A 26,801-nucleotide genomic window follows, 5' to 3' on the forward strand; every position below is an offset into this window, starting at 1 on the left:
GCTAGCGTGCTATGGGACCCTGTACTGCCGCCCGACATCGTCAAGATACTCCTCGCATGGTGCAAAGAGTGGGGTTGAAGAATCAAATGACATTGATTGGACGAGGCAATACGAGCCTTCCGCCCTAAGTCATTGGCGTTTCTATCCTTGTTTGCCATTCAGCTTGGGATTTTATCCAGCCAAGTTTCCAATGTTTGGCCTCAAAGGAGCCTGCATGAGAAGGCTAGTTCGAGCGGGCTTATTATTGCTGAGGGAATCCTAACCAATGACAAAGCTCTTCCCATTATATGTACAGCCACACAGTTGACCTAGATTTCGACAGGGATAGGTACAACTACCGAGTCGGGTATGAGGCGTTCCTGAAGCCTGCCTATAATATTGGACCGGGGATTGAAATTAATCTATCAGACGTTCCCAAAAGGGCCATTAGCCCCGAAAATATGCATGTCCAAGATGTGGCTTAGGAAGACTTGTTAGCTCCGGGCTGAAAATCGCTATATATTAATTACTGGAATTTGACTGACGAACGCACTGTCTGCCATTGGATTGTCCCTTGGTTCCAACCTTGAGAAATGTTACCTTCTCTTCTCGCAGCATTACTCAGTGCTGCGAATGTCCTAGCGCACCGACCTACTGCTTCATTGTCTTCCGTGAGCCAGGCAGCATGGGCGGCGTTTAACGAGTCGGTTAACGGGCATCTGTACGATGGCGAACCAATCCTGGCTCCTTGTTATTCCCAATACGATGGGCAGGCCCAGAGACCAGATGTCGAGGAATGTACTGTTCTGCAAAACGGCAGAACCAATGGGCGCTTTACTTCTGACCATTTTGGTGGATATCGACAAGTTTGTTTACCTTGACTTCCCATTCCGTTCAAGGTCATGTAACTTACAGCTAATAAATGTATAGTCTAACTGGGGCGCATGCCAGGCCACTGGTAAAGGTTGCACGTTTGACGTGGAATTGACAAGCCCCGAGTCCCCTACCGAAGTATGCTATCAAGGCAGTGTTTCGTCGAAGTTCGTAGATGCTCGCAGTGTGGAGGATATCCAGGCGACGCTAGCTTTCGCTGAGAGGAACAATCTGCATTTGGTGATCAAGAACACCGGTCATGACTACGCAGGCCGCAGCTCTGGTGCAGGTTCATTGGGCTTATGGTACATTGCTCTTAAATGCTATTGCAGCTTCGTGAAATAGTGTACTGAACATCTCAGGACGCACCATATTCAGCCGCCAATCGAGCTGGAGCAAGGCTTAGTCCCAGAAGCTTGCACTGAAGCCGCGGGAGACGCTATCACCTTTGGCGCTGGGCAGCAGTTCTCGGGGATATACGACTTCGCCCATCAACATAACTATCGCGTAGTGGGAGGCGCTTCAAACACCGTTGGTGCAGCCGGTGGCTGGATCACTGGCGGCGGGCACAGTATCCTTTCAAATGAGCTCGGTAAGGCCCCATCTCCTGGCCCTAATTACTCCTGGCTCTCTGGAGCAGCGGGCTGACTGCTAAAGGACTGGGCGTGGATAACGCTCTACAATTGAGAGCCGTTCTTCCCAATGGCACATATGTCACGGCGAATCGGTGTCTAAACCAGGACATCTTTTACGCCCTCCGTGGCGGCGGAGGTGGCACATTCGGGGTGGTTACAGAAATGAGCATGCTCGTCCATCCTGAAAAGCCTACAATCCTCGCGCTGGCCACTTTTCCGAACATTAGCTCCGCCACTGCATCGCAGCTTATCTCCATCGCCGTCGTCAATGCCGACAAATGGGCCTCTGAAGGTTGGGGAGGATACATCCAACTCGGCCCACTGGGCTATGGCGTTTCGACCTTCTTCATGTCTACCTCACTGCTCAACTTGTCCGCTGCTGAGGCTTCAATGAAACCTGTTACAGACTTTGCAAGCAGACTCGGTACACTCGCGACGGGCAGTGTGACCCTCTTCGACACCTATTACCAAGTCATACAAGCTCTCATTGGCGATGAAGCATCGTCCGGCCTGAGCGGAGGCGGCCCGATGGCTGTATCCTCCCGAATCATACCGCGGCGGTCCTTTCAGGGCACAGCCAACCAGAATAAACTTACATCTATCCTGACCAAGATCCTCACAGATTCCCAGGGCGACTACCACAGTCCGAGCTCACCAGTGGCGCCTCTCTTTATATGCGTCACTGCGCCGACGATCTACTCTCAAGACCTCCCTGAGTCAGACCGACCCGGAGGACCAGGCGCGTCTTCTGTAACCCATGCCTGGCGCACGGGGCTCTGGCATTCCGTCCATATATTACCATTCGCGGACAGCACAATTAGCTATCCTAATGCAGTGCGTGATATTTTCCAGACGGTTCACGACAGGATGAATCCGCTGCGGGACTTTACGCCACATGCAGGGGCGTATCTAAATGAAGCCGACACCTTCGAGACGGATCCTATAGACTCATTCTGGGGGAAAGAGAATTATGCCCGGCTGTTGGCCATCAAGGAGAAGATTGATCCAACGAATCTCCTAACCGTGCATCAGGGAGTAGGATGGGAGACTGGCGATAAGCGGTATAAATGCTATCCGGGCGTGGATATTGTATGAATTGCTATCTTGACTACTTAAGTATAGACAATCGGCCTTTTGGCTCGATGTCTCGTCCGAAAAATAAAGAGCGATAGACCGGCGCGTAGATAAGGAGTAAACACAAGTCGGGTTGGAATCGGCCGAGAGACCGGGCGAGACACACTGGTTGGCTCGGTTCCCCGCCACGCCGCCTTTGCTGGCCTCAGTTTTCCCCGGACAGCGCTTGACTAACCCCCTTCGCTGGCCCTCTCATTCGCTGTGCTTTATCCCGAGGCCTGATCAGCTCCACGTCCGCACGCAGCAACCAGGAATTCTTCGCCTCTGACTTTCTGGTCTTATTTATCCATCGTCCTTTCTTCTGTCATCAACGAAGTACCTTTTCTTCCTTTCTGTCCTTACATTCCTCTTTTCGCTCTCCCTCAACATGACGAATAACAAGTTAACGGGCGCTGATGTCGCCAAGCACAACTCCAAGGACTCTTGCTGGGTCATTGTACACGGCAAAGCCTATGACGTGACCGAGTTTCTGCCAGGTATGTTCTACCGAGTCCATCGTGTGCATCAGCGACATACTGACAATTGACGATTAAGAACACCCTGGTGGCCAGAAGATCATTCTCAAGTACGCCGGCAAAGATGCGACCGAAGAGTTCGACCCCATCCACCCCCCAGATACCCTCGACAAGTACCTCGACTCCTCAAAACACCTGGGCGAAGTCGACATGGCGACCGTTGAGCAGGAGGAGAAGGCTCATGACCCCGAAGAAGATGCCCGCCAAGAGCGCATCAAGCGCATGCCCCCTCTCTCGGCATGCTACAATCTGCTAGATTTCGAGACGGTTGCGCGGAGCGTGATGAAGAAGACTGCTTGGGCTTATTACTCTAGCGGTGCCGATGATGAAATTGTACGTACGGCCGCGGTTGTTTTCTCTGGTTCTGGTCGGAAGCTAATCTCTCCGGCAGACTATGCGCGAGAACCACCAAGCCTTCCAGAAGATCTGGTTCCGGCCACGAATCCTGGTTGATGTCGAGAACGTGGACTCCTCGACCAAGATGCTGGGCACCAAGTGCTCGATCCCATTCTATGTTACGGCAACTGCTCTTGGAAAGCTAGGTAATCCTGAGGGCGAAGTTGTTCTGACTCGCGCGGCACACGACCATGATGTCATCCAGATGATCCCAACCCTTGCCTCGTGCTCTTTCGACGAGATCGTCGACGCGCGCCGAGGCGACCAGGTGCAATGGCTGCAGCTGTACGTGAACAAAGACCGCGCCATCACCAAGAGGATCATCGAGCACGCCGAGGCCCGCGGCTGCAAGGGTCTCTTCATCACCGTTGACGCCCCTCAACTGGGCCGCCGTGAAAAGGACATGCGATCCAAGTTCTCGGACGTTGGCTCTAACGTCCAGGCAACCGGAGGCGACCAAGTCGACCGCTCCCAGGGCGCCGCGCGCGCCATCTCATCATTCATCGACCCCTCGCTATCCTGGAAGGACATTCCTTGGTTCCAATCCGTCACCAAGATGCCCATTGTCCTCAAGGGCGTCCAGTGTGTTGAAGATGTCCTCCGCGCCGTCGAGGCCGGAGTCCAGGGTGTCGTTCTCTCCAACCACGGTGGTCGTCAACTCGACACTGCCCCATCGGGCGTCGAAGTCCTCGCCCAGGTAATGCCGATCTTGCGCGAGCGCGGCTGGGAGAATCGCATCGAGATCTTCATTGATGGCGGTATCCGCCGTGCAACTGATATCCTCAAGGCTCTCTGTCTAGGTGCCAAGGGCGTTGGTATCGGCCGTCCTTTCCTGTATGCCATGTCTGCATACGGCCAGCCTGGTGTCAACCGAGCCATGCAGCTCCTGAAAGACGAACTCGAGATGAACATGCGCTTGATCGGGGCCCAAAAGATTGCGGACCTCAACCCTAGCATGGTTGACGTGCGCGGTTTGGTTGGTGGACACAGTGCGTCTGTGCCAGCCGACACGCTGAGCCTGGGTGCTTACGACCCTCTCCAGGCTCCGAGGTTCAGTGAGAAGGCCAAGCTGTAGAGAGTCCCTTTTCTGTGGATCTCGTGCAGTCGACGACGTTATGGGTAGTCGATTAGATTTGTATATAATACCCCATTTAGAGTAAACGTATCTATTTTATTACCTCCGTCAAGTAGATCCTCTCATGTTCAATTGGCTGCCCTCTTGGCCCCTGATCCTGTCTCCCTCCCAATCTCCTATATCAATACCTATATCAATACCCTATATTATACTTACGATGGTCATCTCCAGAAATATAACCATCTTATCTATCTTATCTATCGTCACGAAGCTCAAGGGCCGATCCTCTAGAACGAGTCGCGTGGCATAAGGAGACGGACTAAATCGGTGAACCATGGGTACACTATCCATATGTTTATCCTATTGACGACTATTGATCACCATAGCGTATAGGTCGATGAAAAATAAATGATAATGTCAAGCCTGAAAAGGCTGTTGATGGTCGGGATCGGAATGGGCGCGCGGACCCGCCCGTGGCTGAAAAAAAGGTGACTGCAATTTATTACCTTCAGGAACTGGACGTCCTCAATCTCTCCACCTTACATCTTAGTTGGGTATTGAATTCGTCTCCAGAACAAGAAAATGTTCTATTATTGATCTTAGTGCAAAGGTCGACACTCAACATGCACAATGAGCAAGCGCCCTCTCGACGAGTCTCCAGCTCGCGGTGGCTCTCCGCCGCCGTCAGAGCAGCTTACCCATAACAGCCTTCTACCTATCAACGACCTTCTCTCCCCGACACCAGAGCAGCAGTCTACGGGGACCAAGAAACCTCGTAATTTTATCGCTACAGTGGTAAGTCTCCGATTTTCGATATATTATACTACTCTGACTCAGTGCAGGCCTGTGAAACTTGTAGACTCAAAAAGACGAGATGCGACGAGTCGCGGCCCAAATGTGGCTTGTGCAAGTCTCTGGGTCAGGAATGTGTCTACAATGAGCGCAAGAGTTCCAAGTATGCGCCTTCGACTTGTCTCAATCGCCTGCTGCTGACTCCTACAGGCGTGACCATTCGCTCACGCTCATTATGAGCACCCTCCATCGACTGGAAACCAAGCTGGAGAATGTCCCTGTCAATGTGCGCAATGAGATTCAGGCTCTACAGACACAGTTGTCTCGGCCTTCTGATGGCCAGACGGACATGAACACCCCCAGCCAGGCGACTGCGGCTCCTCGGCATGACATACAAGTCTCTGCAGGGACACCGCGAACTCTCATCCCATCGGGTGAGCCGGAAGTGTTTGAATTTGATGAGCGTCCAAATGCGGTTCTTGCGAATGGACTGGTCTCGATCTCGTTTAGCCAGCACGGGGTGGTTTTATGGCCCGGAGCGCGAAAGATCCTTCCGCAGCAATTTCTCGAGGCGCACGAGAAGCTGGGGAAGAACTATGTGATCGACACTGAGATGAACAGGCCGCCTTTACCGATGTACATTTACCCATTTCCTCCACAGGCCGGGGACGACTGGCTGGAGACACTACCGCTGGCAATGATCAAGGGATTGTCGACTGCATTTTTCGCGACCATCAACCCTTTCACGCCGATCATGGACAAGAACTTCTATTTTGCCTTTACGCTTGGCGCAGCAATTGAAAGCGGGTTTGGCTATACCATGGAGAGCTGCTTGGTTCTCATTATCATGGCCTTGGGATGTTTGGCAGTTCATGCCCACCACGAGGGTGATTATCCACTGCCTGGATCGAGAGGGAGCCATTTTGAGCCTCCGGACTGGTTGGGGGTCGTGCAGGAGGAACCGCCCGGACTGCGTTTTTTCAACGAGGCCCGGCGGCGCATCGGGTTTTTGATGTGTGACAACGATATCCAGAGTTGTCAATTCTACCTATTATCATCGTACGTGTTTAGCATTGTTGCTCGGCCAGGGCTAACCGCGTCCAGAGTCTATTATCAGCAGATTCTCCGCCCTATGGATTCATGGGCTATGATCCACCGCGCTGCTACTGGCTGTCTCTCAATCTTAACCAAGTGAGTACTCTGCTGATGCTCTTCTTCTTACGCTAACGGCCCAGTCATGACGTTAACTTCGACGAGTGGGAAGGTGATATGAAATCGCGCGTCTTCTGGAACTGCCTCATGAACGAAACGATCCTTGTACAAGAACTCCACCTCCCTCCTAGCGGTCTCTCCCGCTTCGAAGAAGTTGTACCAATACCCAAATTTATCGGCTTTGAAACCCTAGGCTTTGTCCCTGCGCGATTCTCCCCAGCCGACGAGATCGACGATTCATTCTTCCAGTATCACTTCCTAGCGCAGGTTGCCCACCGCATCATCCTCACCCGCATCCGACACTCCCTCTACTTCTACTCCGACTCTGGAACATTTCCTAAACCCGCCGTCAACGCCGAACTCCACCATCAACTCGAGCAGTGGCGCCTAAACCTCCCATCTGGTCTGCAGTTCTCGGATATACCCCCAACAGCAACCACGGCAGCCGCAGCGACACCAGCATTAAGCACCACCTCTCCACAAACAACCACCGCCTCGCCGAACCGAAACCCGATCTCTCCGCATCCTCTCTCCTCAACTACCAACACGACCACAACCACCCGCCCCCTCACCCCTGCTGTCGCCGTCGCTGAAGCAATGCTCCGAGGCCGCTACATGATCGCCAAGTTCCACATCGGCCGTCCATACCTATACAAAGCCCTCCGCATCCCGTCTCTCTTAACAGAAGACGACCTCGAACAGATCCGCCGAGGACTACAAAACGCCATGGACTGGCCGATTATTCATGGCATCTTCCGCGACATGAAGAGCTGCATACCCATAAAATTCGCCTTTTGCTCGCAGTTCTTCGGCCAAATCCTCCTTTTCTACTGTATTGCGCAGTCCCCTGATCCTCGCGTTCGAGGTACATTACCCGCTGGCTGGGAGCGGTGGAACCAGGAGATGTTGCGGTTTCTGGAGGATTGCGCGATGTATAGTCCTGCTGTGGCGAAGGACTTGGAACTGTTGCGGTTGTTGTGACTTCCTTGAGTTTTTTTTCCCAAGTGTCTGGTGCTTCGGCGCTTTGGAGTTTGGGTTTGTTTCATGCATGGCTGGGTATGCTTGTGTAATTGGGAGCACTATACTGGGCCGCGTGGGATTGTTCTGGATTAAAACAATTGAACAAATAGACAGTTATCATTCGTCGATAGGTCGTATATTGCAGCAAGAACTGGAAGCTATGCTTCTTGGCTATAGGCCACATAGTTGACCATCCCGTTTCATCGCAGAGTTTGCCAGCCTGCCGGGTAACCATGGCAAGCGACCTTACAAGACGCTGATGCGTTATATAATCATTTCATTATTTTTCATTATAGATACCGGAATATCATCTTCTCCCCCCTGGAGCTGCGCCACCGATTTGTGGATTCCAACAGCTCGGGACACCCCGCAACAACCCACGGCCATCGTCTCAAGAAGTTCTCCGAAGCTTCCCAATTCCGTGGATCGTGCGCCTCCCCCCAAACCAACAGCCCGCATGCTTCGTCTGTTACTTTCCAGAACCCCATTATATCCTCACAGAGTGGATGATCGTCAAAATCGCCTGCCATGATCAAATTATCCCGTATGCGCGGGAACGGGAAAAAGTCCAGCCACGGGTGGTGTATTCTACTGGTTTGCAGTTTTGTAGGGCGCAGACTGACCGGTAGTTTCTCTGCTGGGAGGTATCCCGGCATGGACGTGGAGAAGGGCGAGATTGCTTCGTCTTCCATCCATTCGGGGCCGGCGCTCATGCCGAGGGTTTGCATGTTTGTCATGAACGCGCGGAAGACATTGACTTTGCAGAGGGTTAGAAGGTGGTCGGAGGATGGGGAGCCCAGGACATAGCTTTCGACTGCTTTTTGGCTGAAGCGCTCGAGGAGCTTGTCGATTTCGCTGCCCAAAAAGCATATACGCTTCTCCCAGGTGTAGACTAAGGGGTTGCTATTTGTATGTGATGAAGTCGTCGAGGAGCTGCAGGGAACGGAGTATGTGGATGATGGTGTTGATGATTCTGGTGATGATGTCCGTGGGAGTAATGTGACCTCGCCCTTTACGATCATCTCCTCGATTTGCTCTTGGATTGTGGCCTTCTTTTGCTGCGCGCGTCGTCGTTGGCCTGCAAGTCGACTTCCGTTAGGACTCGCCCAGTACAGCAAAGTCATCAAGAACCGAGAAAGAACCGAGAAACCTGAAGGACTCACGGAAAGCACGCTGGTTGATGCGGTTCTGTCTCTTGCGCCGCTCCTTTGGATCGCCTAGGCCAGCCCAGTCGTCCTCAGGGTCGGCGAGGGCGTGTTTGCGGTTTCCCCGCCACTTGACAAGCGTCGAGTTGGACAATTCCTGCGGTGATTGCATGATGCGCTGTGACCGAATCCGACGAAGCTGACAGTCAGCAATGAGTTGAATCTGAGAATCTCGAGCAATTGCAGAGGCAAAGGCCGTCGACAAGAGGTGGTCTCGACGGTGGTCTCGATTGTGGCCCAGGCTTTAAACCAGATGAGTGGGGCCGGAGTTAAGCACAACGCCCCAAATGCTGACAGCCGCAGGTCTTGGCGTGACTCACTTTCATCATCTGTTATTTAAACGCTGCCTCCTCTTAGGTTTTGCGGAGCTGGCCAGATAAGATTTGGAACTTACGATCGGCTTCCATCGTGTTTTTGACCTGGCGATTGGTTGTTGTGTGCTTAGAATGCTTAGAAATTCAGCACAGACTAGAGCGGAGAATAGTTGAAACAGCGTCATTGTCCGGGAAAAAAAATCCGCAACTGGGAATGTGCGACGAAATACGACGCTCTTACAAGCCTTCGCGTGACTGGTGGTGTCTCCAGTTCAAGAATACAAGCCGGTTGTTCTACCATGCTATCTCTACTTCGTACTATTGCATGAAGCCTAAAAGGGCGCTTAACTCGATGATCTGTCGATATTTGCGCGCGAAATATGCCTGCGTACCTGCTATCGATCGTCGCTAGATTACCCGCCCAACGCTGCCCATGGGCCCAACGCTTTCAAGCCACGGATGGATCAGCCACAAAGCGTACTCTGAGGTGAAGGCCACCGCAACTCGAGCCGTTCGCTGCGTTCGCTGAACAGGTCTGAGCTCTTGACTGCTGCCATCGCTCTTGGCGTTGGGCGACATACCGGCTTCTGCCTGTCTGCTCTAATACCCCAGATCAGAGGTGAGAAATGGGAGGCGAGATGGAAGGCAAGATGGAAGCAAGATGGGCGGCGAGAACGAGAGGCGGGAAATGAGGGGCTGAAGCTGAACTGCCCATACTCGTGTCCAGTCCCGGTACGCACGCTGTTACGGACGGTAGATTCGAACACGTCGTATATCACGTGGTCTGTCGACCTGTCAACTCAACGGGCGTCAAACTACTCTGAGTACATACAAGTGGTCCAGCTGCATATCTGTTTGTCTCGAAGAACGGATCAGGGACCGATCCTGGTCCTGCCTTACTCTTTTGAGGCGGGACAAGCCGGTTGCCTTCTTGGATTGGTGTGTCTGGATGCACTGGCTGTCACGATACTCCTGTATTGAGAGCGACTGGTGGTGTGCTTTCCGCTGGCGGCGCCTGCGCAATGCGGGGATTCCACCAGGCACCACCTCCCTACGGTGGATGCACCCTAATACAGCAGCTATTATTCTCATACGCGGTATAGTAAGGTAAGAGGCCCACTGGCACTGGCTAGCAAGTCATCACATCATATTAGCCCTTCTAGGAAGAAACCGAGAACAAACAATTAGAGAGTATCGAAAAAAGTTCAAAACCCTTCCGCAGTCTACTTAATCTCCTTCCGCACCTCCTCCAAATAATAGTTGGCAGGACCAGACCGCCACCCCTTGGGAAGGCAAGGGTAAACAGGCCTCAACAACCCAATTGCAGTCGCATACAACTGCCGCGTCATAAACGTGCTCTTCGCCCCATACCCGTCTCGAATGTTCTCTGGAAGCATCTCGATTGTAACAGCCCTCAGTACAGGCTTTGTAAGGCCTACTCCTCGCGGTAGATCCCGCTTCTGCAGCTCGGTCGCGACATCGTGTGCCGCTGCAGAGACCACGAGCTTCGAGAGCTCGGCGTCCCAGTACTTCCAGAACTCGGCGCGCGTCGACGGCCAGGATACCTGCGACAGGCTCTGGTCGCCGGCAGAGGCGGATGGAAGCACAGTAGGCGATAGATAGCGCAGGACGAGGGCGAATTCGTCGTACGCCGCCTCGGCGGTGCGGTAGTCGAAGGTCCCGTAGATGCGCTGGTAGAAGTCTGCCGCTGTCGCGTAGATGGTTGCGACGAGCCAGAGTTGTGATGTGGGCGATGTGACCTTCAAGCTCGACTGCAGAGGAGGTTGTCCGAGCCCTAAGCGAGCCAGAAGAGCTTGTTTTTCGTCCTTGCTGCCGAGGACGAGGCAGGCGATGTAGCTTAGGGCTGCATGGAGGTAGGATGTGAGGTCGTCGGTCAGATTTGAGCTTGCACTGCTGGCGGTGTTGAGGCCGGGATGCGCCGCTTGCAGGAGGACAGCCGGGCCGCAGGCAACGAAGATGACCCCTTCTTGCAGGATTTTAGGGAGCACTTGGAGGTTGTCGAGGTCAGAGAGGCTGTTGTTGGAGTTGTATGTGGCTGTTTGTGGTTTCGTTGAGCTTGCACTCGAGAGAACCGGCGTGATTCTGTCGATGTCCCGTTTCTCCTCGAGCGACATTTTGCCCGTTGCAAATGTGACAAGGAGGTAGGTACTCGTAAATAATAGTATTCAAGGTGGGTGAACAGTTGAGTGTAGTCAAGTGTAGTCTACAAAATACTTAGGCACTGGGGATTGTTAGCGAATTCAGCTAGCTTCAGTTCCATACCCAGCGAACGCCACTGACAGAGTTGAACTATTTCAAACCACCAACGCACGACTTCAGATCAACGGATCCAGTACCCCGAAGCGGTATGCTGCCCGAGTGCAACAAGCGGATCAGATGGACTCAATGGGAGGTCGAGAGATCGTGAATGGCGAAATCTGGGGATTGTCTTGACCATCGCCTATCCCCCGCAGTCCTTCGTCACAAGGCGGCAAAACTGGGGTGATAATCGTGGTATGATGCCATGCTTTCTTTCAAGCATTTCGATAGCCGAGGAGAAAAGGGGCTCACCAACGGCCCTACTAGCAGTTTAGGAGAGCTGACACTCCGCATGTGAACCGACCATGGCTGGCTACCGAGAGAGCCCATTGCGATCGTCCCGTCGATCTCTGAATAGCGCCATTTTCGGCTCCAAAGGGGCTCCATCGGGCTCCATCCCTCCCCGAGACTTTCTGCCTCGCTGGAGTCGCCGCCCACTCGCTTCGCGGGCAAATCGATTGGGAAGTTCTTAGGTCGACGTCGTCTCCCCGCATCCGCGATCGTCGGGGCACGACTCACGAGGACGAGGACGAGGGAAGGAATTCTGGGGTTTATCTTCCTTCCAGGTTCTTCAACCTGGGGCCACGAGTCAAGCAAGCAGATAATCTCGTCATGTCGTCCGTCAGCTCTCCAGAAAAGCCTGCGAAGGTAGCCCCTAAGAATACACTGGGCTCCTTTAGGGGTCCTCTTGCTGGCAGCGATGTGGATATCGAGTGCATCGAGAAGGTCCCAGGCGAGGTCTCCCTCGTTGAGCCCAAGGTGAAGCAGAAGAGGGCGCAGCGAGTGAAGCGGCATTTTGCGCGATTCTTCTGCTGCTACATCTTCTGGAGCGTCATTTTCCTGGCGATTTTCTTGCCAATTTTGTACGTCCAGCCCCCTTTTCGCAGAATGCCCTACTGACTATTCACAGTTTCCTCCTCATCATTCCTGCTATATCTCAGAATGTCCTTGATAGGGGGACGCTCCTGCTCGTGAATGCGACAATTCTCGAGCCGCGGCCTGATTCGGTTTTGCTCACGCTCGAAGCTGCTCTGGATCTTCCAATTGCGCTGCCCGTGCGAATAGAACCGTTTGACATGCACGTCTACAATCAGGACATAGAGGGCAACAACACCATCTTTACAACGCATCTTGATGGCACCATTATCCACGGGAACACCACGCTCGGGGTCAAGGGCGTACGCACCCCATTGAACGTGCCCCTGTGGACAGAGTACGTCCACAAAGTTGTATTTGAGCCGCATGCGCCGTTACCTGTGAAAGGCGAAACAAATGCATATCTCGGTAAACTGAAGAACCATGTCAAGCTTGACAAGAACATCCATCAGAACAGTAAGTCCTGCTCAAGGGAGACGTTCCGGTGCCGCGAGCTAACGATTCCAGCCCTCAACAAATTTCCCGGCTTCTCTATCGACAATCCCAAGTTGGTGTTAGATCAGCCCGATCATAATTTGATCGCCAACGCAACCCTTCCTAATCTGTCCGTCATGACGCTGCAAATCGTAAGTCTTCCATCTTCAATGACCGAAGGATAAACTAACCAGCCAAGGGAACGACCATGCTCGACCTCAAAGCCGGCAACTACACACTCGGCAACGCAACCATTGACAATCTCATCCTCTACCCGGGCAATCACTCGGTTCCGGTGAAGGGCACCCTGGACCTTGATTACCTCATAGCTAATCTTCACGGTATTCTCGAGACGCAAGGGGACGCTTTAAGCCGAGGAGCCTTGCGACTTGACGCAATCGGCCGGTCGGCTACCTACGACGGCCAACTGGTCCCGTATTACACCGAGGCCTTGAAGCAGCTCACACTGACTGCGGATGTTTCGCTTGGTGGGCTGGTGATGAACACAATGCAGGGCATCCTTAGCCCGAACGGGACGAACATCTTCCACAACCTGACGAACCCGGATGGACCAACAGATATCCACGATATTATCAACTCGATCGATGATCCGGATGGGAGCTTGGGGCTGAATAGAACGATAACAAATTCATAGCCGAATCCAGGGTGGCTTAGTACAGGTTATGATTTATGATGTATATACTCCGATCTGCTCTGCTTATACGATCGCCTAATATCGCCTGATAGACAACTTGAGCACGGCCTTGTGTTCGAGTACTGAAGTACGGAGTAATAGCTGACGACCTTTGCGGAGTACAGATAAGCAGGTGATTCTTATGACGTGAGGCTAAGACTCTAATGCACAGTGAATCAATCTTCGATCTAGATCGTCGCTCTCTCAACCAGTCAGACCTTGAGACAGGGATCCTTATATTATTTCGATGATAAATGAAATCACTTGGTGACATTGATACGTTTGCTTCCAGCGAAGTGGCTGGCTGGCTGGGTTTGCGCCTGACGGATCAGGCTATATAGCACTGCTATCCCGCATCCTCTGGCTGGAATCGCTCACCGTCTCTTTGAGTTTTCGCTCATGCTAAGCAATCATGGGAGACGCTCCTCTCTGCAAGAATCGTTTCCAACCCACTGAAATGGCCAGTGGCCTCTCCGAATACACACAATCCGTCCTGTTCTCGTTTCGTGATCTCGAAGCCGCTGCGAAAGAAGCCCAGCCTGTCCATCTCGATGGCCACTCTCTGCGTCTCAGCGACGCCGTCGCAGTCTCAAAGTACATTCCCAACTTTGTCCAACGAGATTCAGCTCAACGATACTGATGTATTATAGATATGGAGCCCGCGTCAGCGTAACGGACGACCCCTCAGTGCTTTCTTGCATGGAAGCCAGTGTAGCACTGCTCGACAAAAGACTAGCTGAAGGGCGGGTCGTATATGGTGTGAATTCAGGATTTGGAGGCAACGCGGACACGCGTACAAATGCCCACGAGGACCTCCAGAAAGCGCTCATCCAGCACCATAATACGGCCGTTGTTCTGCCGTCAGACAAGGGGCAAACATGCTCCTCAATAATCCGCAGTCTCCCTGCGCACTCGATCCCTATTCCGATCGTCAAGGCAGCAATGGTTGCGCGATGCAATTCTCTCATCCGTGGCCATTCTGCTGTTCGCATTGAGATCGTGCGCAATCTTGCGACGATGATCAATGAGGACTACACGCCAGTTGTGCCGCTGCGCGGGAGTATCTCTGCTTCGGGCGACTTGACACCGCTGGCGTATATTGCGGGGGCCTTAGAGGGTAATCCTGATATCTACGTCCATTGCGGAGGGAGAAAGGACGACAAGATTGTGACTGCGGACACTGCACTCAAGGAGCTTGGATTGGAGCCGTTGACCTTTAGACCCAAGGAGGCATTGGGACTGCTTAACGGAACAGCATTCAGCACTGGTGCAGCGAGCCTGGTTCTCTTCGAAGCAAATCAGCTCATCCTCCTCACACAGGTCCTGACTGCAATGGCAACTGAAGCTCTGCTCGGCACGAAGCACAACTTCGACCCCTTCATCGCTGAGGCACGGCCCCATCCAGGCCAGAAAGAAGTAGCCGCAAATATCTTTCGTTTCCTATCCGATTCCCAATTAACCACCGATCATGACCATTCATCTTCCGACAACGACCTCGCCCAAGATCGTTACCCCCTTCGCACGGCCTCGCAATGGATAGGCCCGCATGTCGAGAACATAGCCCTGGCTCAAGCTCAAGTGGCCATCGAGCTCAATTCCACAACTGACAATCCACTTTTTGACGTCGCCAACGACACCATCCACCACGGCGGCAACTTCCAAGCAATGTCCATCACGAGTGCCATGGAGAAGACCACGAGCGCCATGCAGACCCTAGGTAAACTGGTCTTCGGGCAGTGCTCTGAGCTCATCAATCCCATGCTCAGCAAGGGTCTTCCCCCAAACCTGTGTGCCGATGACCCCTCGTTGTCGTTCGCTCTAAAAGGGGTCGATATCAACATGGCGTCTTACATGTCTGAGCTTGGGTACCTCAATAATCCGGTTAGCAACTTTGTGCAATCAGCGGACGTGAATAACCAGGTTGTCAACTCGCTGGCGTTGATTGGGGCGCGGTATGCTGCGGATGCAGTGGAGGTGTTCTCGCTCATGGCGGCTAGCCATATATACGCGCTCTGCCAGGCCGTAGATCTCCGTGAGATCCATAGGACTTTTGAGACGATTGCCCGAAAGCATGTCGTCGAATATACATCGGACCTTTTCAGTCAGTCCCTCGCTGATACCGATATAAACACACTATGGGGCGAGTTGATGCGCCACTGGAACTGCACCGCTACACTCGACCTCGAACAGCGCGCTACGACTGCTGTCTCGCAGACGATGGGCACCCTCTTCATCCTCAGCAGCAAATCCAGCTCGCCATCCATCGATGGCAATGTTGTTCGTAAATGGCAGTCCACTGTCACTGATCTCCTGAAGTTCCACTGCGCCGCCAACCGCAAGGCGTACTTCGCCAACCCGCCTACTGGGAAATTGCTCTGCTCGTCTTCGGCAAAGATCTACAACTTTGTTCGTGAGACCCTGAAGGTTCCTATGCATAAGGGGCTGGTGGACCACCCAACCTACCCCTCGGCTTGTGAAGGTGACAAGAGGACGATCGGCTCGCATATTGGGACCATCTATGCTGCTCTGAGAGAGGGGCGGTTCATGTCTGTTCTGGCTGCTTGTTGGGCATAGTCTAGATTAGTTCTTTTGATGCTAGATTGAACATATTTCGGTGATGATTCAGATATAGATGCTTCCCGCCTTGCTGGCTAGATAGATCTCATACAGATGATCTAGACAGTAAATTGATTTCTGTCATCTCTATTCTATTCTAGACGTGAGTGTTTATACGATCTACAGTACCCAACAGCAAGGCATCTAAACCTGATTCTCAATCCTGGAAACCAACGTCCCCACAAACGGCAGAAGCTCAACCCGGAACTCATCACCATCCCTCAGAAACTCCTTTGGATTCTTCGCCGCCCCGACACCCGGCGGCGTGCCCGTCAGAATCACCGTCCCAGCAGGCAGCGTCGTACCCTGCGACAAAAAGCTAACCAGCTTCGGCACAGCGAAGATCAGATCAGTCAATTGACAGTCCTGCATCACAACCCCGTTCTTGATCCCCCTGATCCTCAGCCCGGCAACACCATCCCCCCCAAGCGCATTCTTACTAACAACGACCGGTCCCAAAGGACAAGCGCCATCAAATCCCTTGCTAAAGCACCACTGGCTCTGGTTCATCTGGCTCGTCCGGCTCGAGATATCGTTCGCGGCCGTATAGCCGAGGACGTAATCTAGCGCCTCTTCTTCCGAGACATCCTTGGCGTCTTGTCCGATAATGATCGCCATCTCGGACTCATAGTCGCCCGTGCCGTCCTCCTGCGTGATTTTGGGCAGGATCGTCGAAGAGGTAGGGTACGGATCGCCGAGCGAGGTGCTGGGCTTGAGGAAAAGAGTCGGCACAGTGGGAATATCGAGTTTCATTTCTGCCGCATGCGAGACATAGTTGAGGCCGATGCAGCGAATACTTCCGACTTCCTTTGATGATAACGGGGAAAGAAGTTTGAGGATCGATTCGGTTCTATCTGTTCTTGAGCCCGGGGAGAGGATGGAAGACCCCGAGTAAAGCGCTACTGGCACATCGGCGCCCGAGAGCACAGCGAGGCCCACGTCCAAGCTGGGGTTTACGGGCTCGCCGATCAGAATGGAGGAGGGGTTGGATTTGGGATGGAAGCGCACGAGGCCTGGTCATTTGTTAGTCTTCAAGGAGGAGTGGTTCTGGTTAGGCTGGGGCACGCTTACGCGAGAAGGTAGAGGCGATTTTGGACATTGAGACGGCCGCGAAGCAAGCGCTGTACAATATTTGCAGTTGGAGTCAGTTGAGGGGTCCATTGGAGGGGCTTTGAAGTATATGTATGTGATCGGAGTAATTCTCAAGCACACTCTTGTAAACGTGGGGAAAAATGTGGGATAAGCCGAGTCGCTGTCGGAGTTGGGCTCGGAAGAGCCGACACTTCTCCACAATCGTGGGGATCTCAATGCTTAGGGCAGCCTCTGTTATAATGTCAATAAACGCATACCTATACTCATGAGATCGTACCTTAGGACCTGGGACCTGCAAAATGGTCTTGACTGATATACAACCTCAAGTGTCCAAGCTATGTGCCGATCTTTGAATTGACTAGGCTTGTCTGTTTAGACTACAGTTCATACTCAAGGAACTTGTACGAACTTGTACTTTTACATGATAACGACTTTGACCCGTCCGTACTCATTCACAATCATCTGCATTAATTGCTTTTCCCATGGTACAGTAATCTCAGGTTTATCTCGGCCAGTCGTTGGGCGCTGCAGAACATTCCCACGTGATATTTGGCCGTCCATCTCGTGACACAGCTCATATCCACACCAAGCATTCCATCAGTCTTTATCTCCACGAACTATCTTCGATGGTCATGCATAGCATAATTTCGCTGGCCATATACTTCTATTCCTTTTCGGCATTGGGCTCGTAACAGTCCCGTTCATTATCGCCTTCAGCAGCGGCTCCTCAACTGCTCGCTTCGTTGCCTTGCATCCATCCTCGTCTTCAGACACTCTTTCGCTGCAAAAAACCACCACCAAATGAACTGAATGAGCCAATAAATCTCTCGCTGCCTACGGTACCGGCTGACTCTGCCTCTCAACCCGCGTTATGACCGCGCTCCTCATATCCGTACCAGCGTGGAACTACGCCGTCCGTTCTGTTTGTCGCCATTAATCTTGATATTTCATCATAAGACTTGCCGTCTAGACAAGGGTTTATCTTGAAGGCGTACACTGCGTAAGTTTTGAAGGTATCTCCCTCCATTGTGCTTGAAGACAGTTGAAGACAGTAGAAAGGAAGACTTTGGGACACGGCGGTTCGAACTGGACTCCGGTATACCCACAAATATGGCAAACGGTGCGCTGTCTAGTCTACTGCGTCGAAATCGGCTCTAAGATCAAAGAATACTATTAAGTTGCTACGTGATCAGGTCTTTTCTACTGCAACCGTTTGTCCCCCTCCTCAACCCTAAAGTCCTCCCAAGACGGTCTGTCAACGCCGTTCGGTCGACTCGCCCTCTCAAAGCTGTTGTCCACACCATCGATCTCCGCAATTGGCTTGACAACCTCAATTTCCGCGCCATAAGCCGTGGAGTACCACTTCTCCGTCAGTACTACCTCACGCTCTGTATCAGAGCCGGGAGGGAGATACAGATGCGGAAAGCGCTCCTTCATTCCTTTTAGTACAGTCGACGAGATCCGGTCAACGCTGTCACAGTGCCGTAGAGAGAAGAACTCCTCTGGTTGGCTCGCGCGCAGCGAATCCTGCACGTCTTGGTCGTACTGTCCCACGGCGAAGAGGAGGAGGTCGTAGTGCATAAGACTAGCTTTGCCGTGGTAGGAACCGCCGAATTTGGCGCGGTTGTAGAGACCAGTTAGGGCGGCGATCGCTCCCATGCAACCGGTGCCGTAGTCAGAAATGGGAAAGGGAGGAACCACCGGGGTAGAGAGGTTCATGAATTTCCCTTGCGCCCATGCTACGCCTGTTACCTGTGCGCAAGTTAATTTTCGGATTGCGGGATACGGGTGGTAGTGGAGACATACACAATCAGCTATCTGCTGCCAGCCAGGACGACCTGCCCATTCCCCTTCGTAGCCAAAGCAGTTTTCGTTAACATAAACAATGCCCTTTCCGCGCTTTTCGGCGAGCGCGGCGAGAGCAGATGCGCCGTAGCCTAGACGGTCCAGCGCGCCGGGGCGGTATCCGTCGATGAGGACGTCTGCGTCGGCCAGCAAGGCCTCAAAGACCTCGCGGCCTTCCGGTGATTTCAGGTCCAGATCGGCAGCATGTTTGCCCATGTTGCCGTCGACTTGGAAGAAGGGGACATCTGAGAGGTGGGGGCTCGTGATCTTTAAAACATCGGCGCCGTACTCTGTCAGGATGCGGGCGACGGTGGGCCCGGCGATTATACGGCAGAGTTCAAGGACCTTGATGCCCTTGAGGATCTTCTTGCTGCCTCCGTCGGCAGGGAATGGTGTTGGAGGCAGGTTGCCGGGAAGTTTGGTGACTTTCCAAGGAGGTTGTTGGACGTTGAGTTGGCCCTGCAGGTGTCAGTGAAACCTTTGTAGTACTAGGTTTACAACTACGTACGTGAGGTGTTTTGATAAAGTCCTCATACTTGAACGCAGTCACGCCGGCTTGTCTCCGCTCGTTGTTCATCTTCTCCAGCTCCGCTGCAGAGTACTTCTGCACGTGGCTTTCGATGACCTTAATGATCTCCTCATAATCCGTGAGATCGGGCCGGTGGCCCTCCAACCCGATCATGTTTAATGTCGTTGTGGCCTCGAGCGAGCCGTGAATATGAAAAAACTCACCCTCATTCTTGGTCCTGTACAGATTTGCCGACATTCGGCGGTATCCATTGGACTGCGCCGCGAGCAAGTCCGTATCTACTAAATCAGCACGGCACTATGGCGCTGGCGCAGAATCTCATACCCTTTAACTTCTTCTTGACCTCCGGGTCCAGCTTGGACAGCCCATCCACCTTAGCCATGTACGCCTGGCAGCCGAACGCCGTCGCGCGCTCTAGGTTAATCTTGACATTCCGTTTTTGCGCAGTCGGTCCATATCTCAGGCCTGCGATCGCAGCGGCCACGGAGCCCTCAACGCCCTTCAAAGCTGCAAGTGTCTCCGTCTCTTTAAACGGAATCGGGAAGTAGATCTTGTCATGGGTCGTGTTGAACGAGACTGCATCTTGTCCCGCGACCACTTCCGGGGGTAGATTGAGACGCTCGGCTTGGTCGCATAGGAACGAGAAGATGCGCGTTGCTTCTTTGACGGGCGAATATGATGCCATCTTGCTGTTCAAATCCCAGAAATCGACTCGGTAAACTTCTTGTAGCAGCCAGAATTGCGTGGAGTCGTAGATTTATAGGGTTCGTTTCAGCGCGCAGACATGGATTCGGAACGGGGAGGTGGTATTTAAATGACGTCCGTAGACGATTCCGAGCAGCCAGTGTCGGGAAGATCACGAGCACTCGACTGATCAGCACTGGTAGGCGTCAAGAAGCGCATTGTCCTTGTCACTCGCGTCAGAAGCGAATCAAAGTCTCTGGACCCCTCTCTTCCCCGCGGTTCTTGGGCTTCCGAGTCGGGGCGGATGAGGCGCGATCGGATGGCTGCCGATAAGATCGGAAGGCGGGAAATCTCTGGATATCAGTGGTTACTGGTGTCGATTTTAGTCATGTGACCGGGATCTTCAACCAAAAATGTATTGAAGGTCATACTATTCTTTACTATCCTAACTTTAATCTGTATATGCAGTTTACTGTTTCGATACTTCAACAACAGGCGGTTTTCAAAAATTGGGAGATATGACCGGTCATATAGGCTATGTGAAATGTCGATTGAGGCGCCGGATATTGATTAGTAAGGAGAGATCTCTTAACTAACGTGTTGACACTCCCAACCAATCAACGGGCTCTAGTCACATTCCCAGGCACAGAGTTTTTCGTGCCTGAGGTGGTTGTCTAAGAACGGCTAGCGCCACCCAGCCGCCGGGATCGGAGTGCTGTCCAATCACAGGACAGCCAAAAAAACCAATACTGCCGAAATATTCACTCCCCGACTTTTTGTCCATTTCTCCGCAATTCATTCAATTCAGCACTCCGCTAGAATCGAGTGAAGATGTTGAGGCAGATCGTCTCGCAACGGAGCGCCGCACGCAGGGTATGTTTTATATGTGGTTTGTTCATTGATACAACTGCTAATTTGATCAGCTTGCGCCATGCCTGCGCCGCGGCCTGGCCACAGCTACAGACTCGACTCCCGCCTCCTCGCGCATGCCTCCCTATTCCAAAATCGTACAAAATCTTGAACAAGTTCGCAAGGTGCTGGGTTCATCTCGGGCCCTTACTCTGGCGGAGAAGATTCTGTACTCTCATCTCGACAATGCGGAGGAGTCACTGTTGACTGGTACGAACAATGGACGCGACATCCGCGGTAAGGCGGATCTGAAGCTGAAGCCTGACCGCGTTGCGATGCAGGATGCGTCTGCCCAAATGGCCTTGTTGCAGTTCATGTCTTGCGGCTTGCCGTCGACCGCAGTTCCGGCCAGTATCCACTGTGACCATATGATTGTGGGTGAGCGCGGTGCCGATACCGATCTGCCAGCGTCAATCCAAGGAAACAAGGAGGTGTTCGATTTCTTGGAGAGTGCTTCAAAGAGATACGGAATTGAGTTCTGGCCTCCCGGTGCTGGTATCATTCACCAGAGCGTCTTGGAGAACTATTCCGCCCCTGGTCTGATGATGCTGGGAACGGATAGTCATACTCCTAACGCTGGTGGTCTGGGTGCCATTGCCATCGGTGTCGGTGGCGCTGATGCCGTTGACGCTCTCGTTGACGCTCCTTGGGAACTGAAAGCCCCTCGCATCCTCGGTGTGAGACTGGAGGGCAAACTCCAAGGCTGGGCCGCGCCCAAGGATATCATCCTTCACCTCGCTGGAAAGCTTACCGTTCGCGGTGGCACCGGCTTTGTCATCGAGTATCACGGTCATGGAGTTGAAACACTCAGCACCACCGGTATGGCGACGATTTGTAACATGGGTGCGGAAGTTGGCGCCACAACCTCCCTTTTCCCCTTCTCCCCCAACCACGTGCCGTACCTGAAGGCGACAAACCGCGCAGATGTCGCCGAGGCAGCGGCCAAGATCGCTTCTGCAGGGCCTTCAAGCCTGCTCCGAGCAGACACCAGCGCTGAGTACGATGAGCTCATCACGATCGACCTTTCTACCTTAGAACCGCACATCAACGGCCCCTTCACTCCCGATCTCTCTGTTCCGCTGTCGCGCTTCGCTGAAACCGTCCGTGAAAACAACTGGCCCGAGACGTTCAACGCCGGTCTTATTGGCAGCTGCACTAACAGCTCATATGAAGACATGACACGCGCCGAGCACCTCGTCAAGCAAGCCAACGCCGCCGGTCTCAAGCCGAAAGCTGACCTTTTCATCACGCCTGGTAGCGAACAGATCCGTGCCACCCTCGACCGTGACCAAACTCTCTCCACCTTCTCCTCTGCTGGCGGCACTGTCCTCGCCAACGCCTGCGGTCCCTGCATTGGCCAATGGAAGCGCACAGACGATGTCCCTAAGGGCACCGACAATGCCATCTTCACCTCCTACAACCGCAACTTCCCTGGCCGCAATGACGGCAACCGCCGCACAATGAACTTCCTCGCTTCTCCCGAGCTCGTCACTGCCCTTACCTACGCCGGCTCCACCACCTTCAACCCTGTCACTGACTCCATCACCACCCCTTCCGGCTCAGAATTCCGCTTTGAACCCCCTACCGGCCAGGACCTGCCCAGCAAAGGCTTCGAAGCCGGAAACCCCGCCTTCCAGCCCTCCGCTCCTGTGCCTGATGCCAGCGTCGAGGTCAAGGTCTCCCCCACATCTACCCGCCTCGCTCTCCTCGAGCCTTTCGCCCCTTTCCCCAACTCCGACCTCCAGAATCTCAGCGTCCTCTACAAAGTCAAGGGCCAGTGCACAACGGATACCATATCCGCTGCTGGACCTTGGCTCAAGTACAAGGGCCACTTGCCGAACATCTCCGCCAACACCCTCATTGGCGCAGTGAATGCCGCTACCGGTGAGACGAACGTCGCTTACGACGAGGCTGGCAAGCAGCACACCATCCCTGATCTTGCTGCTCAATGGAAGGCCCAGGGCCGCGAGTGGCTCGTCGTCGCCGAAGAGAACTATGGCGAAGGTTCCGCCCGTGAACACGCCGCCCTTCAGCCCCGATACCTCGGTGGCCGCGTCATTCTCGCCAAGTCCTTCGCTCGTATTCACGAGACCAACCTGAAGAAGCAGGGTGTTGTTCCTTTGACCTTCGCTGACAAGGCCGACTATGACCGCATTGATGCTTGCGACGTCGTTGCTACCGAGGGCCTGTACGATACGCTGAAGAACGGCGGCAAGGGTGAGGTCAAGCTTCGTGTTACGAAGAAGAGTGGCGAGGAGATTGTTATTCCTGTGAAGCACACTTTGAGTGCGGATCAGTCTTCTTTCATTCTGGCAGGCAGTGCGTTGAACGTGCTTTCCAAGAGGTAGTTTATTTTCTGGTTGCCTCTGAGCGTTTTTCTTGTATACTTCTGTGCATGGATATCTCGGTTAATAGAAATTCCATATATCGACTTAAGCCTTCTACCTACTACTTTAGGCTGCCCTCCTAATATGTCGCGGGACACATGACTGCGTGCTAAAGATCCAAAGTGTCCTGAAAGAGATAATCCACATCGTGCGCATCGATTCATCCCTACTATTTCAGCCAGCGAGGCCGCAGTGTATTCAAGTTACTCACGTTGCAGTCCGAATCTATGTTAGATGGGCGTGAGAAGGCTGGAGAAACGCTCGCCACAGATCTGCCAAGGTGATCAACCTGGGAATCAGAGACTAAGCACAATGTGTGAATCATTCATTTGGAAGCCAATGGCAATCCAAAGCCGTCTGGAAACTGGGGGCAAAGCCAGCTACGGGTAGCTGCGCTGGCCACTTTTAGCTCTGGCAAGGCGTGAATCGGACAGTAGCAGCGCGGTCTCTTGGGAAATCAGCTTTAGATTGTTATAAAAGCATAAAACCAGCTCCTGTCTTTTGTCTTTCTATTCGTTAGGTAGGGCTGTCTTAGTGCAGTGGGATCACGTACAGGCTATCATCAACTGGACAGATATCAGTCTTGGCCACAGGACGGTGCCCTAACTCTCACCAATTAAGCAATCAACCTACCAAGTGGGCCTGGAATAACTCTTGCCCCGTTGCCATTGTGACTGCTGCACTAGCAATTTAACATACCCAGTTCCCGGGGAGGTCCTAAAAAGGGCACTTACCAAGAAGGCACCTCGAGAGAATACTCTGGCAAGGATGCCGATAGTAGGAATGGAGCTCGGCCGTCTCGCACACACCGTTGCCACTCATTATCTACAACAAGGATACCAAGAGAACAAAGCAAGGCATTATACCAACAGACTACCGACTGAATTGACGGCGGCGCATAGACACCAGAGACCGTGGTCAGGCGTTATACCATTGTCACTTACAAGACTCTATGACTACGGAGTTGGGGCCGCTCACAAACCTGGTATTTCCATACAGGCAATGATCCCATCCATTCTATTCTTGGTTATGGGAGCAAGGCCATGAATAGTATGAAAGGAGTGAGCATTCGGCTATAGTTTGCAGCTGATTCAGCGGCAAGTTGTGAAATATTCCCTAATGAGGACCCCAAAAGCTCACTCATCCTGGAACACATTACCAACTGTTAAGTCTGCATCAAGAAAAGTGCAGTAAAGAGTTCTGTTTCAACAAAAGATACCCATCTGAGAATTTGGTACAAGCGCTAAGACTTCTTATCAAAGAAACAAACAATGAAAAGCGTGTTTCCTTTGAATAGAATGAGCTAGCTAAGCTTGCGGAAGAGTGAAGCCTTGCTGTAGGCACAGATTGCAGAGCTGATCTCGTGCTTAATCATGATCTTTGAAGTCATCTGGATCACCGAGGCAGCGAGGGGGTTGACAGAAGTGGCGAGGGCAGCATCTTTTATTTCCACCCTTTCCATCGCACTGCTTGGGACAAGCATTACCAATGTTCTTCGCATCGACTTTACCGGTGAGTTCGTCGAGGACTTTGATGGCGATGCGGGACTTGTAGTACCAGTAATTTTCCTAGCCGGTGAGGAAGAGTCAGATGTATGTCTGTAAAGGGAGAAGACGGAGAGGGTTGACTGAGCATGCGGTGTACTTACATCTTCTCCGACAATATCACGATGGGGAAGGACGAGAGTACCATCATCCAGTTCACGGGCGGCAGTGCACCAGTTCGCAATACAGAAAGAACCAGCATTGCAGTCCCTGTTGACCCTGCAGGGACCATCGAATTCGGATGTGTCGAACTGCGTTAAATTTGGTGAGTTGGATGATTTGGATAGCAAAATTGGGAAATGGAAGACTAACCTCTTTGCCCTCGATGTCACGAGGAGTCAAGTTATCAGTAACGACTACATCCTCAGGGTGAATGGGAATAGTTGGGTCATGGACATTGAGGTAGGGCTGGTACCATATGTTAGCTAAACAGTAAGGGAAGCAGGATTATCAACAGAACGCCCACCTCGTGGCCTTCGGCACCACGAGCAGCAACATGAGACTCAGGTTCATCCCGGTAGCCTCCACCGAAGCCAAGAGGAAAAGGCTGGCCTTTGCAGTAAAGGTGTTAGAATCGATATATAATCCATGAAAGGGTCACTTACTGCTAGCAGTCTGAGCGTCACGAGGGATGGGACCTTTACCATGGTGGATGGGGACAGTGGGACCATGAACATTGAGAAGAGGATCATCATGGTAGTCTCCGCCAGAGCCAGGAGGAAAAGGTTGAGCTATGGTAGACTAATTAGAACAGAAGTGGGATTGATAAAAATAAAAAGAAGAAGGGAAAGATCGCTTACTGCCAACGGTTTGGGTGTTACGAGAGATGGAACAACCATCATGAGAGTCACAACCAGATCCGGCAGAGAAGGCCTCTATACAGGAAACTGATGAGCATTATGTGTGGAATGTGATGATAGAAATGGACAATTACCGTTGGCAGGAACCGTAGCTGCGACAGCCAACAAGGCCACAATGGAGATCAGGGTCACAAGGACTTGCATCTTGAAGGTTCTTGAGGCGAGGTTGTACGTCAGGAACAGTTGAAACCAAATTAAAAAAGACGAGGGGTTTGGAGAAGAGATGAGAGTATCGAGGGTGTTGAGGAGAGGAGGAAGAGCTGGTGGGATGTGAGAAGGAGAACTATATAGACACAAGGAGGAATTAAAAATCAGAATTTTTTACCAACATGTAACCATCTTTCATCTTATCCATGAGGTATTCAAGCAAATATTCACGCAGTATTAATATATTAGGCAATTTCCGGTGAGAGCATCGGGGTAAGGGGACTGGAACAGGGCTGTTGGTGCAGGAACCTCTTGCACACAAGAGTAGTGTCCCCACCCGTCTGGGGCAACTTGTAAGGATACTCAGGGTTAGTTATGGTTTCATTCCCTATTCCTGACAGTTGAAGAGCCAAGGCTGCACGCTCATTGGGTAGGTTTTGTTGTTATTCACACGTATAAGTGATAGCAGGCAGAATTTGCACTGGTTTCGGGCGAGAGCTCAGTTGCTCCGGGCAGGACAAAGAAAATAAAGAACAAAGATGCAGGGAGATGTAATCAACACTAGGAGACTCCTATGGCCTTTGAGCATATTGCAGGAATAAGTGACAAAGCCATGTCAACAGCAAAAAGACCTTTTGAGCAAGCACCAGAAGCAGCTTATCAATTGAGCACACA

General features: G+C 52.5%; 11 protein-coding genes across 11 annotated transcripts; 6 read left to right on the forward strand and 5 right to left on the reverse strand.

Moving 5' to 3' along the window:
* Positions 1–453: 453 nt before the first annotated feature.
* On the forward strand, positions 454–2,582 carry BDW70DRAFT_146831 (uncharacterized protein; the record flags this gene model as incomplete). Its single annotated transcript, XM_073738632.1, has 5 exons — positions 454–472; positions 595–845; positions 910–1,157; positions 1,215–1,444; positions 1,510–2,582. 5 exons carry the CDS (start codon positions 454–456, stop codon positions 2,580–2,582), a joined length of 1,821 nt encoding a protein of 606 aa, XP_073600699.1.
* Positions 2,583–2,847: 265 nt separating this feature from the next.
* Positions 2,848–4,714, forward strand: BDW70DRAFT_126875 (L-lactate dehydrogenase (cytochrome)). Its single transcript, XM_073735165.1, has 3 exons — positions 2,848–3,097; positions 3,156–3,469; positions 3,528–4,714. The coding sequence occupies exons 1-3, from the start codon at positions 2,989–2,991 to the stop codon at positions 4,605–4,607; spliced, it is 1,503 nt and encodes a 500-aa protein (XP_073600700.1). The 5' UTR covers positions 2,848–2,988; the 3' UTR covers positions 4,608–4,714.
* Positions 4,715–5,237: 523 nt separating this feature from the next.
* BDW70DRAFT_167623 (putative C6 finger domain protein) lies at positions 5,238–7,673 on the forward strand (the record flags this gene model as incomplete). Its single annotated transcript, XM_073742282.1, has 5 exons — positions 5,238–5,402; positions 5,450–5,562; positions 5,610–6,458; positions 6,504–6,590; positions 6,635–7,673. The coding sequence occupies 5 exons, from the start codon at positions 5,238–5,240 to the stop codon at positions 7,590–7,592; spliced, it is 2,172 nt and encodes a 723-aa protein (XP_073600701.1). The 3' UTR covers positions 7,593–7,673.
* A 248-nt stretch (positions 7,674–7,921) lies between these two features.
* Positions 7,922–8,948, reverse strand: BDW70DRAFT_155547 (DUF3425 domain-containing protein; the record flags this gene model as incomplete). Its single annotated transcript, XM_073740048.1, has 2 exons — positions 7,922–8,709; positions 8,795–8,948. The coding sequence occupies 2 exons, from the start codon at positions 8,946–8,948 to the stop codon at positions 7,922–7,924; spliced, it is 942 nt and encodes a 313-aa protein (XP_073600702.1).
* Positions 8,949–10,356: 1,408 nt separating this feature from the next.
* Positions 10,357–11,647, reverse strand: BDW70DRAFT_39266 (oxygenase MpaB family protein). Its single transcript, XM_073743910.1, has one exon. The coding sequence runs from the start codon at positions 11,283–11,285 to the stop codon at positions 10,374–10,376; it is 912 nt and encodes a 303-aa protein (XP_073600703.1). The 5' UTR covers positions 11,286–11,647; the 3' UTR covers positions 10,357–10,373.
* A 434-nt stretch (positions 11,648–12,081) lies between these two features.
* BDW70DRAFT_146836 (DUF3712 domain-containing protein) lies at positions 12,082–13,474 on the forward strand (the record flags this gene model as incomplete). Its single annotated transcript, XM_073738633.1, has 4 exons — positions 12,082–12,332; positions 12,380–12,801; positions 12,853–12,971; positions 13,019–13,474. The coding sequence occupies 4 exons, from the start codon at positions 12,082–12,084 to the stop codon at positions 13,472–13,474; spliced, it is 1,248 nt and encodes a 415-aa protein (XP_073600704.1).
* A 496-nt stretch (positions 13,475–13,970) lies between these two features.
* On the forward strand, positions 13,971–16,087 carry BDW70DRAFT_146837 (aromatic amino acid ammonia-lyase; the record flags this gene model as incomplete). The annotated part of the gene is made up of 2 exons (XM_073738634.1): positions 13,971–14,107; positions 14,164–16,087. The coding sequence occupies 2 exons, from the start codon at positions 13,971–13,973 to the stop codon at positions 16,085–16,087; spliced, it is 2,061 nt and encodes a 686-aa protein (XP_073600705.1).
* Positions 16,088–16,273: 186 nt separating this feature from the next.
* Positions 16,274–17,298, reverse strand: BDW70DRAFT_167625 (fumarylacetoacetate hydrolase family protein; the record flags this gene model as incomplete). Its single annotated transcript, XM_073742283.1, has 2 exons — positions 17,201–17,298; positions 16,274–17,142 (listed from the first exon to the last, which is right to left on the reverse strand). The coding sequence occupies exons 1-2, from the start codon at positions 17,226–17,228 to the stop codon at positions 16,274–16,276; spliced, it is 897 nt and encodes a 298-aa protein (XP_073600706.1). The 5' UTR covers positions 17,229–17,298.
* Positions 17,299–17,845: 547 nt separating this feature from the next.
* On the reverse strand, positions 17,846–20,593 carry BDW70DRAFT_126885 (CAIB/BAIF family enzyme). The gene is made up of 3 exons (XM_073735166.1): positions 19,920–20,593; positions 19,575–19,873; positions 17,846–19,525 (listed from the first exon to the last, which is right to left on the reverse strand). The coding sequence occupies exons 1-3, from the start codon at positions 20,278–20,280 to the stop codon at positions 18,422–18,424; spliced, it is 1,764 nt and encodes a 587-aa protein (XP_073600707.1). The 5' UTR covers positions 20,281–20,593; the 3' UTR covers positions 17,846–18,421.
* A 479-nt stretch (positions 20,594–21,072) lies between these two features.
* On the forward strand, positions 21,073–23,692 carry BDW70DRAFT_126886 (aconitate hydratase ACO2). Its single transcript, XM_073735167.1, has 2 exons — positions 21,073–21,152; positions 21,203–23,692. The coding sequence occupies exons 1-2, from the start codon at positions 21,111–21,113 to the stop codon at positions 23,534–23,536; spliced, it is 2,376 nt and encodes a 791-aa protein (XP_073600708.1). The 5' UTR covers positions 21,073–21,110; the 3' UTR covers positions 23,537–23,692.
* Positions 23,693–24,942: 1,250 nt separating this feature from the next.
* On the reverse strand, positions 24,943–26,123 carry BDW70DRAFT_155554 (uncharacterized protein; the record flags this gene model as incomplete). The annotated part of the gene is made up of 7 exons (XM_073740049.1): positions 24,943–25,143; positions 25,224–25,370; positions 25,432–25,527; positions 25,586–25,671; positions 25,725–25,850; positions 25,920–25,994; positions 26,054–26,123. The coding sequence occupies 7 exons, from the start codon at positions 26,121–26,123 to the stop codon at positions 24,943–24,945; spliced, it is 801 nt and encodes a 266-aa protein (XP_073600709.1).
* Between the last annotated feature and the right edge of the window lie 678 nt (positions 26,124–26,801).

Source organism: Aspergillus foveolatus (assembly GCF_047715535.1).
Source record: "Aspergillus foveolatus strain CBS 279.81 unplaced genomic scaffold BDW70scaffold_2, whole genome shotgun sequence".
In the NCBI taxonomy this organism is placed as follows: domain Eukaryota; kingdom Fungi; phylum Ascomycota; class Eurotiomycetes; order Eurotiales; family Aspergillaceae; genus Aspergillus; species Aspergillus foveolatus.

Coding starts and splice junctions, on each gene's coding strand:
- BDW70DRAFT_126875 (XM_073735165.1), top strand. CDS start 2,989: ATGACGAATAACAAGTTAACGGGCGCTGATGTCGCCAAGCACAACTCC. Junction 3,098..3,155: donor CGTGACCGAGTTTCTGCCAG/GTATGTTCTACC, acceptor TTGACGATTAAG/AACACCCTGGTGGCCAGAAG. Junction 3,470..3,527: donor GCGGTGCCGATGATGAAATT/GTACGTACGGCC, acceptor TCTCTCCGGCAG/ACTATGCGCGAGAACCACCA.
- BDW70DRAFT_39266 (XM_073743910.1), bottom strand. CDS start 11,285: ATGTCGCTCGAGGAGAAACGGGACATCGACAGAATCACGCCGGTTCTC.
- BDW70DRAFT_126885 (XM_073735166.1), bottom strand. CDS start 20,280: ATGGCATCATATTCGCCCGTCAAAGAAGCAACGCGCATCTTCTCGTTC. Junction 19,874..19,919: donor GGTCAAGAAGAAGTTAAAGG/GTATGAGATTCT, acceptor CTGATTTAGTAG/ATACGGACTTGCTCGCGGCG. Junction 19,526..19,574: donor ACTTTATCAAAACACCTCAC/GTACGTAGTTGT, acceptor TGACACCTGCAG/GGCCAACTCAACGTCCAACA.
- BDW70DRAFT_126886 (XM_073735167.1), top strand. CDS start 21,111: ATGTTGAGGCAGATCGTCTCGCAACGGAGCGCCGCACGCAGG. Junction 21,153..21,202: donor AACGGAGCGCCGCACGCAGG/GTATGTTTTATA, acceptor TAATTTGATCAG/CTTGCGCCATGCCTGCGCCG.